The sequence below is a fragment of the Colias philodice genome, chromosome 27 (assembly GCF_061535455.1).
Source record: "Colias philodice isolate Cphi_HAF_F1 chromosome 27, ilColPhil1 Martin Lab GWU primary, whole genome shotgun sequence".
Taxonomy (NCBI): Eukaryota; Metazoa; Arthropoda; class Insecta; order Lepidoptera; family Pieridae; genus Colias; species Colias philodice.
In genome coordinates, this window is record NC_143112.1 from 2518130 (window position 1) to 2534743 (window position 16614).

A 16614-nucleotide genomic window follows, 5' to 3' on the forward strand; every position below is an offset into this window, starting at 1 on the left:
CAAAATAAATTAAAAAATACCCCCATTTTACAACCGCACAGCATTTCATACTTTATTTATAGGCGCTTCGAAGCCGTCAAACGCACCGCTTTTACTCGAAAACAAAAGGAGTAAATTGCGGGTATTTTGAAACTAGAAGTGTTTTAGATAGTGGAGTATTTATTGTAAAGTACCTAATGGTAGATTAAGGGTAAGGATTGGATGGCTGTGTCCTTGAAAGAGAAATAAAAATAGGGTGATGAATAAGCTTCTTGGGTGATGATGTTGATGATAAAGTTATATGATAAAATGTCATTCAGTTTATATGTACTTATATGCCAAATTTCATTCGCACTATTCAGCCATTTTTATAACACATAAAATTATAGAAAAATTTAGTGAATTATTTTTGGTATACGACTACCAAAAACTTTTTAATTACGACTTTAAATTTAGCGTCAGTGACGTTTCCAAAAGCAACACAAACATAATAATTATGAAAGCTCTACTACAAAATAAAAATTATTTTTTCATGTTTCCCATATTTTTTTGTCACATTTTTTTAAATAAATACTCACGTTGTATATCCATTTGCCAGCCGTCCTCCCTGACCGAGTGTTTCAGATTTTGCTGAACAGATCTACAAGATATGACCCGCCCCGCGTCTTCGACTGTTGGCACTATTGTAAGTATGCTGCTTGTTACGTTGCCGTCGGGGGATATCTGGATAAATATGGGTAAATTAATAAATAGTAATGAACAAAAAATTTAACAGTCCATAAAATTGTTGTAGGTAATATGTTACCTACTGTTAGTTGTTACATTAAGGAAATTGAAGAAAAACTTAAATCTATGGTGTTTATAAGAGCAATACATCAGCTTTTATTAACGTTTTTACGCCTATTCTTTAAACAGGTATCGTCACAAAAATACTGAGAAAAATCTTAAATGCAGGTTCCATTTGACTCATGAAAGTGGACTTTTTGTTTTTGCTGCACAAATAATTATGTCGATCCGGGTTATGTAAATGTGCTTTAAATAATTGTCTGACAATCTGTTTGTTTCTAATATTACTTCAAACTTAGCTACCATCTATTTCGTAAAAAATACTAGAAATCTTTCACCGCGGTTAAAGTCGCGGCTATCAACTAGTCTATCTAATAATAGCCAAAGAACTCTTTACACAACTTCAGCAAAAAGGCCTTTAACATACGTTCCAAGTACTATAATATAAACGCTAATGAAAATAGCGCTGGCAAATAATCTAGATTTTCAACTGGGTCAAGTTAGACCACTACTTAGACCGAGGTCGAGTTAAAAAAGCTAGGTTTTAAATAAGACCCAAGAATTAATACAATGAAAATGTCGCTAATTTAACATTTCAATGAGGTCGGGCATAGCGCGGTTTTTAATATTTCGGAATATTCCAGAAGAAATTACCAAGAAATGTATTTCCGAGAAACGGAAAATGAGAGTAAGAGCAATAAAAGCTATTGTGGTAAATAAAGATGGTAAATCTGGTGTTCCGTGACACGCGAATTCTTATTTTTCTTGCTTAATCTCGCAAAAAACAACCGCGAAAATTTGCTACAAAGAACTTAATAATCTGAATTTTCATCTTTAATTTCAATTTTCTACTGCAGTTTTCAAACTGGTTTGAACTTTGAAATAATATAAATAAAAATAAATAAAATCACATTTAATCGCAAGATTTTCTCCATTATTTTAGCATTCAAATGCTTTATAAATGACAACTTTTTAAAGAATAGAAAAGTATCGATCACTAGGCGGGATTTGAACCCGTGTCTTTTTGCCATTCCGGACATAAGCAATGCCGTGGTATGGCAAAAAGACGCGCAGAAATATATTAAAACGGTTTTATTTTATAAAAAATATACAAACATATCTTCCCTTATTACTTAAAACAATAAACTTACCTTCTCCCGTATAGTATGTAACCTCGTAGCCCCTTTCCACCAAGAAATAGTGGGGTGTGGTCTGGCACCAACCGCTTGGCAGATAAGTTCGACCGCACGACCTGCTACGAGTGGTCGAGCACCGCCTACTATGCGTACCCAGAGGGGGTACACTAATAAATAAATAATTAAATATATTATTTATTAATTATAATTATAATTTAATATATTATTTATGTATTTATATTTATGATTTTCCAACAAAGGATTGGCACCAACTGCTTGGCAGATAAGTTCGACTGCACGACCCGCTACGAGTGGTCGAGCACCACCTACTATGCGTACCCAGAGGGGGTACACTAATAAATAAATAATTAAATATATTATTTATTAATTATAATTATAATTTAATATATTATTTATGTATTTAGATTTATGATTTTCCAACAAAGGATACAGTCTATATTATTTTACATAGCTTACAATTGAATACAATATGGTCTACTGCACCTTCAATAACAGGAAAATACAACATTACATTAAGTTAAATTCAATATGTCAATTTGCTGAAAAATAATATGTAATTTTAAACTAATTTTTTTATATAATAATAATTTATTATGATAAATATTGCGAAAAAAATATCTAAAATTACATTGACATTGTTAAAGAAGGTATGAAGAATATAAAAGGTAAATAAATAAAGACACAAATAATTGAGAGTAAGTATTCTAATAAGTTTAAATAATAATTATTAATGAGGATATAATCGGAGAAGTATGTAGAAAATACAAATATAACATTTCAAATACCCAGCGGGTAGTTTGATAAATAATACATTTGGTTATTTATTTGCAACTCAGTTCAGTTCAGAACCACGCTTCGAGCGGACGTGCGCGGCCAATTTAGGATAGATAAATTCAATAAATGGTACACTAATAAAATATGTACAGATATTAGATAAGTCACGTGATATAACATCTAAGTCGATAATACAACTTAAATAATTAAAAAAAGACGGGTTGCACTCCGGGAGTACCGGCAGAAGTGAAAACTTGATTATTAACGTTCAGCATGTTTGATATTTTGGAATGGTATCCGTCTTACGCATGGAATATAAGGGCTAAAAAAAAAAACATCCGTCTTACGCTTTTTCGATCAGGTCACGTGTCCTGACGCGAGTTTAAGATTTTATACCCAACGCCGCTAAAGAAGTTTTCACTTCAAAAATTAATATAATTAAGTACATTTACGAAATTAATACACATTCACAAAGAAAAGAAAACAAAGATATTTTATTACAAATGAAAAACGGTATAAATAATAAAACGAAATAACTCACAATTCATATCAATAGTGATGTTCTCTGAAAGCGGAGCTATCGACGGATCCGTGACAGCCTGGGAAATGAAACGTGTATATTACAACCGAGTTGATGAAAACTTATTTTTGTATGTATATATCTTTTACACGTACAAAAGGAATGTAATGTTACTATTTTATAATAACTACTAATATAGTTTCTAAGATTAATTTATACTAACACAAATATGGATGAATATCTCGGAATAAATGAAACTAGTTTTAGTTACACTCGCTAAGAAGGGTTTAATGTTTTAAAAATCCTATTAATATTATTAATGCGGAAGTTTGTGTGTTTGTTTGTAACTCCTTCACGCAAATACTACTGAACCGATTTTCATGAAATTTGGCACACACATATATGGTAACTTGGATTAACACATAGTAATAGTATTTGCGCCGAAAATCCTACGAGAACGGGAACTACACGGCTTTTCCTTTGACTTCGAGGGCAAAGCTGCGGGCGAAAAGCTAGTTTATAACTAAAAGTTTGTATTCAGACTATTGTTGTAAGTATATGAAAACTAAATATAGTAATAAAAACATGGTACGCCTAATAATAAGCAGAAGGGTTTGAAAAGTTTGAGTTTGTTTAACTTTTGAGAATATTTTAGTGCCATTAATAATGAATTAACCATTTCATATACCATTTCATTCATTCATCATCGGACTACCGTTTTAGCCATGAGATAAAGAAGAGAAATCGTCATTTTTTAGAAATTAAATATTTTAACGGATTTTATACGCGATTTATTCATCATAATAATATTATCCCGACGTTTCGGACACAGCTCTTATTTCTAAATATGTACTTGCTTAAATTCAAACAAGAAAATACTATCGTCATATTTATTTAAGATTACAATTTTATGTTTATAAAATATTTAGTATAAGTACATTGTCTAGAACTCACAAGTATTATTATCCCAGTATAATCGAGTGTTCAAATACTGAGCATAATAGAGGGATTTAAAAGCGAATTTTCTTGGGATTTTCTACGGAGTGCGGAAGACAGGGATCCATTAAGTTGGTAGCATGCATCTTCCGATATCCGCTTTGAGATTAAAGGGATATAAGAGATCTATAGTTGTTGCATATTGCACAATAAAGAGGCTAAAAGTAGTTTTTTTATATTATGTTGAGTGAAATAAATATGGTGGATATAATAAATCTGAATAAAAGTCCGATGTCGAGAACTGATTCGTTTTGTTACTATATTGTGTTGTCGACTTTAGTTAATTTGAGACATTATTTCGTTTGGGACTGTACTTTCTGGCTTAAATTATAGCACCCACTGTCATTTATTATAGGAAACACATTTCTTCGTTATGTAAATGACATGAGTAGTCTTTATAACGTAAACTCGTACCAGTTTTAATGTCATGATGTTTAAGATAAACTTTACTTCAGGACTTTCCTTATTTCGGGACATGCTTTATATCATCCGGGACTTAACTTTGTGACTTTTATTTATTTAATAAAATTATTTTTTACATTAATTAAAACAGGCGTAAACATTCGGTACCTAATATGTGCTGTTATTGGGCACAAGTATTATTTCATTTGGGACTTTACCTATTTCTGGACTTTAAAGTTTAAACCCACCTGGCAAGTAAGAGTTACAAATTAAATAAAATTGGATACAAATCTCGCTATAGTGTGAAATAGATGACTGCTCTTTCTTATGAACTATTATAATTTTCTAGTTTTGGGCACAAGTTTTATTTCATTTGGGACTTTACTTATGACCCACCTGGCAAGTAAGAGTAGCAGGATAAAGATCTCGCTGTAGTGTGAAATAGGTGACTGCTCTTTCTTTTGAACTATTGTAATATTCTAGTTTTGGGCACAGGTATTATTTCATTTGGGACTTTACCTATTTCTGGACTTTAAACCCACCTGGCAAGTAAGAGTAGCAGGATACAAATCTCGCTATAGTGTGAAATGGATAACTTCTTTCTTATGAACTATTGTAATTTTCTAGTTTTGGGCACAAGTATTATTTCATTTGGGACTTTACCTATTTTTTTACTTAAACCCACCTGGCAAGTAAGAGTAGCAGGATATAAATCTCGCTGTAGTGTGAAATAGATGACTGCTCTTTCTTATGAACTATTGTAATTTTCTAGTTTTGGGCACAAGTTTTATTTCATTTGGGACTTTACTTATGACCCACCTGGCAAGTAAGAGTAGCAGGATACAAATCTCGCTGTAGTGTGAAAGAGACGGATGCTCTCGATTCAGAGTTAGCGAGTAATGCATGTGATTGCCACCAGGATACCCTTGCTGCTGGACGACCTAAATAGAGAAATTACTTTGAAATGAAATAATAAAAAATAATAATATAATACGAGCTTTTTTAACCGACTTGAAAAAAGGAAGAGGTTCTCAATTGGGCGGTATATATTATATATTTTTTAAATATATAGTTCGTTGTTCACATAATGTGTGTACAAAATAACGAATATAATAGGATCGATGTATTAGGCATTTGATTTTTAAGCAGTTTATGTTCTTAGGGAATTAAATATATTAAAAATTGAAATTATTATTTTCAATAAAATAATTTCGTTCTCGTGTATTTCATTTTAATAGAAACAAGCTAAAATATTTGAGTTAATGGAATTGGAATTTAGAAGAACAGAACAGAACTGAAGCTTTTTAATTTTTTATATATCCACAATGCAAACATAATTTAATAAAGAATTCACGAATTAATGAATGAATAAACTTACCACCAATAGCGACACAAGTTAAATTCACTCTCGTCCCTTCATCGAACGGTCCCATGGCCCCGCCGCGGAATTCCTCCCCATCTTGATCTAGTATGACTAGCCGTTCCGGAGGTACTGTTAGACAAACATTATATTGTTTTAAGTTTAAGCAAACATTGGGATTATTGCTCTTGTTCTATTCTGAACCCAATAATACAGAATATATCAAAACAGACAGAACAAATATATGATAGCTATTAATTTTATCAAATAAACGTATTATGCTAAACTTTTATATTAGTTATTGTCATTTTCCAGTCCATAATTATTAGTTTAGCTTCTTGTGTCTACTTCACAGTTAAATTTATCACTAACAACTTGTTAAATACAAATCCCTACTAATCCCTACTATAATATTATAAATGCGAAAGTAACTCTGTCTGTCTGTCTGTCTGTTACACTTTCCCGCTTAAACCTCTCAACCGATTTTGATAAAATTTGGCACAGACGGGGCGCGGGCTGTTAAATGGTTAAATTGCAGAAACGGATGAGTTTCTGGGAAAATGTTAAATTCAATTTCTACTCTTACAATATCATGAATTAAACGCATCTTAATAGTTCATATAATTCCCAATGAAGTAATGTAATACTTACTTAACACAGTCAAGTTAAGCCTGGTGTTCTTGGTTGGTGATTTTATGAAGTCTACCCTGCATCTGTATTGTCCACTATCTTCAGGCCTGTAGGAAATTAACATTAGTTGTATATTTATTTAAGTTAACTATAAGTTTTTTTAAGTCAACAATAACTAAACAATTTTGTTGATTTTGTACCCATAATACCCCAGCCACACGACTCGACGAGTGGTATGGGAAGTGACGAGGGAAGTAAGCAGGGACGTAGTGTGGCCACGTTACTCGTCATGCCACTCGTCGTGCTCATCGTCCTGCTCACTGCTCCCTATTTTGTCGGCTTTTGGGCGCGAGTCAAAGGACCGGCAGTACGAGTGCGAATTAGGGATGGGCGTCATGGAATCAACGGACTAGTTAAATTAACCGTCTATATGTACACTCAACGATTCGACTATTCCATCGCTCACCAATGCACTAGTTGAATTCAATGAAGTTTTAAAAAAAAAATATTTTTGGTTTACAAGATCAATGTTTTGAATTTAAACTATAAAAACAAACGATAATAAGTTTTTTAGTAATACATACTTTTTTAGGGAGTATAATTATTTTTGTAAGAAAGCATAAACATTTATTAATTGTTTTATTGAGATTAGAATTTATTGTTTTAAGAATTTATTAAATAATAGTTATTTATTTTACACATGGACTAGTCGAAGATTTTAACTAGTTGAACGACTAGTCGATTAACGATTTAGTCTCGTTGATGAAAAATACGTCGACGACCCATCCCTAGTGAAGAGCCTCGCGATTAATCGCGCGACTCGCGAGTAGAGCAGTGTGTGGCCAGACGGCAATATCGAGGCGAGCGGCAGCGCGATGAGCAGGACGAGGAGCAGCACGAGTAGCAGGACGAGTAGCATAGTGTGGCTGGGGTATAAGGCAAGGCTATGTAAAACTCGATAATTCTTTCACAAATAAATCGCACTATAAATCAACTGTAAAAAGTATTTCTTCTACTACAATCAAAAAGTTATAGTAGTTTGTTAACAAACGATAATATTCATAAAATATTATGCTTTTTCTCACGTTCCCTATTGAATCAAATGTTTCGCCTACACGCTTAATAAATTTCAGTCAATTTATTAAGTAGCTGCGTATAAAATTGCAACATAAAAAACAACAAAAACAAACTTTCGCATTTACTTTACCTACCTATCATTGAGACGTAGGTATAAGGCCATTCTCCCATTACGATACGCACAGGCGATTCAAGTATCCTGCAAGTCTCGGAGACTAGTCGCCGCGGAGTATCTCACATACATTTGTATGTAGGCTCGCACACTACGCTACCGGTACCTACATACAAATGTATGTGAGATATTCCGCGGCGACTAGTCTCCGAGACTTGCAAGATACTTGAATCGCCTGTGCGTATCGCAATGGGAGAATGGCCTAACAATAAATTTATATGTCATTTTTGAGTGGGTGGTATTTACTAATAGCATCCCACTAGACACCCACTCAACATTATTTATTTATTTTTCATTTATAAGTTTTATCCCAGTTTTACGACTTCATCAAAAGTTGCTTAACTGTATTAACATAAAACGTATTATTTCGTGTCCTACATACGATTAAACTAGCTTATGGCCACGGCTGCGATCGTTAAACAAAAGTAGCTTTTGTATATTCATTACAACACATTTTATACTGCAATATATATTTATTTTGAATAACATCATTCCTTCAGCAGCTTTGACTTGAAATAGTCAGAAACATGCATTAGGCTATATGTATTTCCAACAACTTTGTAACAAAGTTATATTATTAGGTATTAGATAGGTACAATATTTATTTAATTATGAATTTTGAATGTTTTTTGATTGCAATGGATTGAGGATCTGGACTTCTTGCTACTTAATACCTGTATTAGGAGGACCTATTCCTATCATTGATATATAGGATGAACAGTAGATACTTATATTATTCAACAACTAGCTTTTACTCTTAAATAATAATAAATAAATGTCCTCAATTAGTTACCTTATTTTAGTTAATATCAATATTGCTGGTGTTGTGGTAGTCCGGAACGATGCTCTCGAGCCCAGGGTAGCAGGATCCGACCAGTGTGTGTCTATGCCGTCTCTTGTGTCCAAACTGTGTACAAAATATCCAATGTTATTTTATTATTACTTAATATACTAAGTATCATAGGTACTTGACCCCACAAGTAGTACAAAGGTAAAGTAATAATATTTTGGCGGATGGATAATACTGCCAGAGGAGCGTTACTTGAAGTAAAACGACCGTCTGCCACACACACAACAGCCAAAAATATTCATATTACTGTATTTATTCGAATCCAAAGTGCAGTTAATATAGTCTTTGGATCAAAAACGGACCTGGCAGAATATAGTGCTTGAAAGCAAATCGATCAGAGAAACAGATGTGAAATGTCCTATCGTGACTTCATTTAGCATCGCACATAAAATGGTTCATTAATTAATTACACTGGTCATTATCGAATTGAAAAGCACCCACAGCATGCATTAAGTTTTAAACTATAAACACGGGCCAAAATATACTCGTAAATCACATGTCAAGCTATTTTATACGACATCGCAATTTAATATGAATATTTTCCTACCGTGATCTCATAACATGAGATAGAAAACATCTCATAACCCTATTTCGACATTACAAACAGGCACTCAATTAAATTTATTTATCTAGCTATACAGTAAACAAGAGAGCAATTTTCTAAAGCAAACACCATTTACAATTACAGTCAATTTATTCTGTGAGATATACTGGCATCGTGAGTCATAACATTTATTCAGTACATAATGAAGTTACTCTGCGAAGCGTCCATTTGCATATGCATCGTTTTATATGACTTTCATTTAGTACAAATGTTTAAAAAGTTTGTTTTTGTGGACCTTTTAAGATAATTTTAGCATTGTTTGCATTTGTAAGTTTTTCGAATTCGAGGGAATGTCTCTTTGAAGGTGCTTTATGTCCTAGAGAAAATTGTTTTTTTTTGTACGATATTGTTTGGAAGGTTAAAGAAAGTATTAGAGCCTTTGTTTTGCCTTACCTTTAAAGGCCTGATCGTATCATTTTATCGCATTTAAAAAATATATGTTTTTAGCGTTATAAGTTTGTTTGTTGTGAATACATATTATATTTTACCTATATATCCTAACATGATAAAGTGGATATGTCAAAATGCCTGTTCAAATGATATAGGTACTGCATATAAGGCCTTTTGAAATTCGTTATTAAGTTCCATCCCTGGTGTATCGTATCTTAGAAACTATGAAAGCTCAATATCAAATGTAATATAGGAAAACTATTTACCAATACATATCATCTATTTTGCGCTATCCCATGAACTTCATACATTTTCTTATCTACTAGGTTTCCTGGTAGAGATTGCTGTTCAACAATAAGGCTGCCTTTTGTAAAGATGATGCCTTTTTTGTAATATTGTTATTTTTTGCTTTGTCCAATTCTTGTTTGTACAATTAAGTGTTATAAATAAATGTATTTGATTAAGAACCAAGTATATAAATGCCATAAAATTAAAATTAATTTAAAAAAAATCACATAGCTTTCGAATTAAGAATGTAGTTACCTACATATTCAAGTATATTGCGTAAGGAAAATAAATGAATCCACTTTTCAATCAAGGGCTTACATTAATAAGTTTCATATCGGGATATACAAAAAGGCTAAGCCCCGCCTTTTACGTACATCTGATTACAATAATTAATCATAAGTTCACATCTGTCTGTGAGTGTGATTTCGGGAACGCGTCTGACACTTTGAGAATGATAGGGCTGTCACTTTTGCTTAATTATATTGATTACTAGCTTCGGCCCACGGCTTCGTCCGCATGGTGTTTTGATAATAGGTATGTTCTTTCTCAGGATCTAAAGATTGTCCGTGCCAGATTTCATCAAAATCGGTTAAGAGGTTTAAGCGGGAAAGCGTGACAGACAGACAGAGTTACTTTCGCATTATATTAGTAGGGATATTCGAGTGTAAGTAATACGTAATTGAAAGAGTAGTAAGTTTTAGTAAGGACATTAAGAATATTGGAGTATTTATGTGTTGGTGGATAATAAGTTATAACATAACTCAAAGGCTGTGAGTAGGTAATTAAAGAGGCATTTTCGAGAACTACCTTTTACGTTCTGATTACAATAATTAATCATAAGTTCATCTTTCTGTGAGTGTGATTTGGGGAACGCTTTGAGAACGATAGGGCTGTCACTTTCGCTTAATTATATTGATTAAAGAGCGAAACCGCAGGTGGACAGCTTGTGTTAGTCAATTACGTAATTGAAAGAAGACAAACTGAAAGGAAGACAAGAAATAATTTAAGAGAATTGGTATTTAAATAAAATGTATAATAATATGCCTACAGTAATAACGTAGTACCAATAACTAAGGTATTGGTTTTACCAATATTTTAAATTACAATATACATATATATATAGGTTTATATCTGATTTGACTGGATTTCTAAATGGTTACTTGTAAACTTGTAATAACAAGAGGATTTACACGCTTATAGTAATCAAGTTAACTTTGTAAGAACGTCCAACGGATCAATATTTCTTTCGTTAACAGCAAACCCTCCTCTATACAATGAAAGCTGAGTCAGATAAAATCTCCGATATGCTCCACACTTCTTACAAGATTAAGAGTCTTATAAAACAAAGAAACTTCTTTGATAACTATTTTCTTAGAATTAATTTATTAACACAGCCTTTGCTATGTGATATTGGTTTCCTGTTATTTTTCTTTACTATAAATATCTATTTTTAAAATAAGTTTTAAGTCTTGTTATTTTCAAAAATAATAAAAAAGTCCCTGCATATCATATAACAAAGTCCTCTGCCACGTCTGTCTGTTCGCGATAAACTTAAATACGTCTTCACCAATTTTATTTTCTTTCCCCAATGGATAATGTGGTTCTCGATGAAGGTGTTCGTATATAATTTTTTATATTTTAGACGAAGACGCAGACGTTTTTATAAGAAATGCTTAGGTTTTTATGTAATTTGGTATTACTAATATAATATTAAATAATTATTTCAGACGCGTGGCAACCCTAACACTGAGTGACATTCCCAGGACTGAGTGACATTCCCAGGATTAATGCGCAGTTAATGCCTCGAAGATTTTACGATTATAATAGGTGAGCCTGCGTCTGATGCCACGTTTGTTTTACAAAGGAATATTTATGGCTAATCTTTTGTTTATACTCAAATTATTGTGGTTTTACTTGTATAAATGGTTTTGATGAAGCGATTGCGATTCTAAACGCGTAGCTATAGGTAGTAGTTTTAATGTTAAATCTGTAAGAGAACATACCTATAGCATTCTTTTATTTAAAAAAAATGATTTATCTAATCTATTTGTTGTTGCTATTTATGTAAATTTGTTGATTATATTTTTAATAGTGTCAAGTTAAGAATATGAGCATGGTTCATAGTCTATTTATAAAACAAAGTGGGATTATATGGTAGATATTTAATAAGTAGATGGTAGAAAGAAAAACGAAATTAAAAACAGTACAAATAAAAAAGAAAACCAAAAGAAACGATAAATATCAGTTCATCCAGTAACACCCAATAAACGATCTCGAATCTATAGTTCATGTGTCCTTTATAAAAACACTAGAAGCCTATTTATTGGATCGTCAAAGCATTGTTTAATATTATGTTACATTTTGTCACCAGAAGGTCGCTAAGGACCCTCAAGGCCTGAATGTAAAGGCTTTGTCAATGTCCATTTTGCTTTGACACACATGATCGAGGGAAATAGGATAATCTGATAATTATTTGTAGAAATTTTGGTAGAAACAATGTTACTTTGATTCTTTACGTTTACGAAATATAGGTATGGGTTAGGAACTCCGTTCTTCATTACATAGTATAAAACAAAATATCTACCGTCGTATGTATGCTGTATGTATCTTAAAAATTACGCAACAGATTTTGATGGCTTTTTTTTAATAGTGATTGGTGAAGCTTTTCGTATACAACTTGTTTTTCACAAAGCGGGCGAAGGCGCGCGCAGTTAGCTATAACATGATAAATTGATAACACAGAAAATATTCAAAAATATTAAAGAAAAAAGTGTAGAGTACAAAAAGGTAAGTACATTGTACAGTTTCCCTTTGTGGAATATCGGTCAGAATTCAGATATATATTTGTGATGGACCAACTCAAAAACTTTCCTAATTTTCAAAATCTTTTGCTGATGAAATATCGCCAACAGAACACACACAACAACTTTTATTATATTCAAGTTCCAAGACACCTTATTACTTTTGTTTTAATCTCGTTGCAACAGAGTTGATATTTTAACATCTAGGTAATATTCAATAATAAAATGAAAAGATAATAACACTACGGGATTATCCTGACAGACGTGAATAGGTACCTATAGGCTATTTATATACACGATATTTCCAAAGACATTATCGTATATCCTGGCAGTATCAAAGACACTGGTATCAAAAGCCTATATCAATCATCTTATGAATGATCTTATTTCCTAGAAGCTTTTCTGAGCATAAAGGAATAGATCTAAACGGCCTATTATAAGATTTTTGTATAATAATGAATAAGTAGTGTTATAATAATGATAAACGTATATTAGACTAGAGTAGATAATTTTTGAAACAAAAAAAAATCGCAGTCGGATGAAACCCATTAGAAAAGGAGGGGAATATGATAAAAATGTAAGGAAAAATAAATTACGGTCAATCCGAGTTCGGGAAGCGGGAGGGGGGAGCTTTTAAGAGAAAAAAATGGTTTCTCTCGATTTCCGACAAAACTACAAGTCCTATAGAAAAAAATTCAATGGCAAAGTTGTAGGTAATTAAAAGTTCTACAACTTTTGTATTCACAATTTTTTCACATAACCTAAAAATTTAGGTGAAAAATTCAAAAAACCAAGTTTTTGGTCTTTTATTTCTATCTACTTCAAAATTTATTTTTATTCTACGAAATTTGGTGGAAACTTACTTTATTATGTCCCAAATACACTGTAATTTATTTGATTGAAAATATTTATTTTTTCGCCTTATTTTGAATTAATACCAAAAAAACAACCTAATTTTCAATCGAAAAGTCACCCGTCAAAATATCAGCTTTTTTCAAAAACTTGGGGTGCCTTTTATTCATTGAAATCTCTACTTTCATATGGTGTAAAAAAAATAAACACCACCATAGTAAATGTTCTCAGGAAATGCATACAAACAGTCTGAAAATTAGCTTTTACTAAATCAGGCACACTTCTCGAACTACCTGAAATGTTTTTATCGACATCATTTTGCTTTTGAATATGCTGTAAAATATTAAACTTAGAACAGATAATTATTTTTCTTTTGAAATATTACCGAAAAGCCGATACAAGAGAAGATATAGAGTTCAAGAAGTGTGCCTGATTTAGTAAAAGCTAATTTTCAGACTGTTTGTATGCATTTCCTGAGAACATTTACTATGGTGGTGTTTATTTTTTTTACACCATATGAAAGTAGAGATTTCAATGAATAAAAGGCACCCCAAGTTTTTGAAAAAAGCTGATATTTTGACGGGTGACTTTTCGATTGAAAATTAGGTTGTTTTTTTGGTATTAATTCAAAATAAGGCGAAAAAATAAATATTTTCAATCAAATAAATTACAGTGTATTTGGGACATAATAAAGTAAGTTTCCACCAAAGTTCGTAGAAAAAAAACAAATTTTGAAGTAGATAGAAATAAAAGACCAAAAACTTGGTTTTTTTAATTTTTCACCTAAATTTTTAGGTTATGTGAAAAAATTGTGAATACAAAAGTTGTAGAACTTTTAATTACCTACAACTTTGCCATTGAATTTTTTTCTATGGGACTTGTAGTTTTGTCGGAAATCGAGAGAAACCATTTTTTTCTCTTAAAAGCTCCCCCCTCCCGCTTCCCGAACTCAGATTGACCGTAATTTATTTTTCCTTACATTTTTATCATATTCCCCTCCTTTTCTAATGGGTTTCATCCGACTGCGATTTTTTTTATCTTTTCATTATTTTCAAAGGCTTCTACCCCAGTCTATATGTGCAAAATGAATGCCAAAATTACTCAGAAAATTTGAAGCTTTTATAGCCAGTAGAAAGCTACATTATTTGAGAGTTACATGGCTATTATTTTTTCCTGTCGTATTTTAAAAACAATATATAAAAACAGCAAACAGAACTAGTCATATAAAATTCTTAACTTTTGAGAAGTTGTACCACATTTTATCCCTACATCACATTAACACGTCTAAAAATAAAATTACATCGCTATTTTTATTATCATCCTATACATGGAATAATTTTAAATCTCCATAATATATATTATAAACATTATGCTTAGGCGATCCTCACACTGCCCCGCATCACGCTGCATGTTGCATGTCGAAGCACATACGCGCGTTCCTGCGGGAGTGCAGATCTGCATCATCGTGCGGGTTTTTTGCGCACTCACGCGCGTAGGTGCGTTTGTAGATTCACGCACGGCGGCTCTCATTTATTCGCCGTTCTCTGTGGTGGTCGTACAATACTGAGCATCACGACGCGCGGCACTGCGGGATTCGGTGTGCCATACCTTGCGTCTCGCCCCGCACCTACGCGCGGGGATGCATGTTTCTCCGCGTGTATGAGCGTGATCCGCATGTACGCGCGTGGTTGCATTTTCAGTGTGTTGGACTGTGCGTGTTTTCTATACAAACGGAGATACTTACAAGTAACGTTAAACACGCAGTCACGCAACATGCAGCGTGGTGCGTGGCAGTGTGATAATCGCCTAAATAGTGTGAAACCTTATTCTTACCATTTTAAACAATAATACCTATTAACAAAGTTAAGTTTCACCAAGTATTACTTAGACTAAGTTGTCGTGATTGAAACGCAAGCACCCTTGTCATGTTTCTGGCAGAGCGAACTTGGACTTAACTGAGTTGAAGTTAACAACATGTTACCGTACTCGTTAGAGCATATATGTTGAGATAAATTGTTTTAACTGATTCTATTAACGCCATATCTAGTTTCTAACACTCTTAAGTAATCTTCGGTCTAACTATTAACTATTTTAATTATAAATAGGTAAAACAATTGAGAAATTATTGTATTGTCACCCATCCATGATACGTGTACAAAATTTGAATTAAATCTATCCGTATAAAGTGGGTGAAAATCGAGTCTAAAGGTGTCGGTTACATACAAACATACAGGTGAAGCTAATATAAGCGTGTTAAAAACTGCAAATACCCTCTTAGTTCTCTGATAAAAAGTAGCCTCATTACTATTCGTGACCATAATCTAGATACAAAAACAGTTACAAGTTACAACATATAAGTATTTTGTGGAGAAGAAAAGGCAATATGGGTTAAACATAAGGTGGTCAATAATGTAGGGTGTCCTTGAATACCTATAGTATAGATATTAGTTCTGACCCACGAAAGGGTCGACACGATCACATGGACAAGGGACTGACCCTTCACAGGGTATCTAGTTTACTAATCCCTAATCGAATAGGCATTCTGTATACGTGAATAATTTTAGAAGATAGTAAATCGATATTACTTTAGAAGTAGGTAAGTATTACAGGTAAACGTTTTTTTTAAATCAATCACTTGTATATTAATATACCTACTATTTAATAAAACAGTTTTTTTTAATATACTTTAAAAAAAGAGACAACCATTTTGTGCAGTCAGTACAAAGTATGTTAAAGTAAAAATAGTGTAAAATAAGCTTTTTTGCAACTTGGTCTATTTTGAAATAAAAATATTATATTACTTGTTGTTGTTTCCATAAGTAGTTAAAAAATTGAAATTCAGAAGATAAAATCTAATACATATTATAAAGGCGAAAGTTTGTAAGGATGTATGGATGTATGGATGTTTGTTACTCTTTCACGTAAAAACTACTGAACCGATTACAATGAAATTTAGCACACATATAGAGGGTAACT

General features: G+C 32.4%; 1 protein-coding gene across 4 annotated transcripts in view; it reads right to left on the reverse strand.

The window, feature by feature from the left end:
- The window catches only part of LOC149476527 (protein turtle homolog B-like), an 81579-nt gene that overhangs the window by 27290 nt on the left and 37675 nt on the right, over positions 1–16614 (reverse strand). For all 4 annotated transcript variants that reach the window (XR_016317806.1, XM_089711748.1, XM_089711752.1 and 1 more), the window contains 7 exons: positions 8647–8760; positions 6626–6711; positions 5993–6106; positions 5434–5555; positions 3238–3295; positions 1917–2068; positions 558–702 (listed from right to left, as the gene is read on the reverse strand). Coding sequence is in view for 3 of the 4 variants with exons in the window: in XM_089711748.1 (XP_089567874.1) it covers positions 558–702; positions 1917–2068; positions 3238–3295; positions 5434–5555; positions 5993–6106; positions 6626–6711; positions 8647–8760 (791 nt within the window). In the remaining variant the exon portion in view is untranslated. The remainder of the gene's footprint in view (positions 1–557; positions 703–1916; positions 2069–3237; positions 3296–5433; positions 5556–5992; positions 6107–6625; positions 6712–8646; positions 8761–16614) is intronic.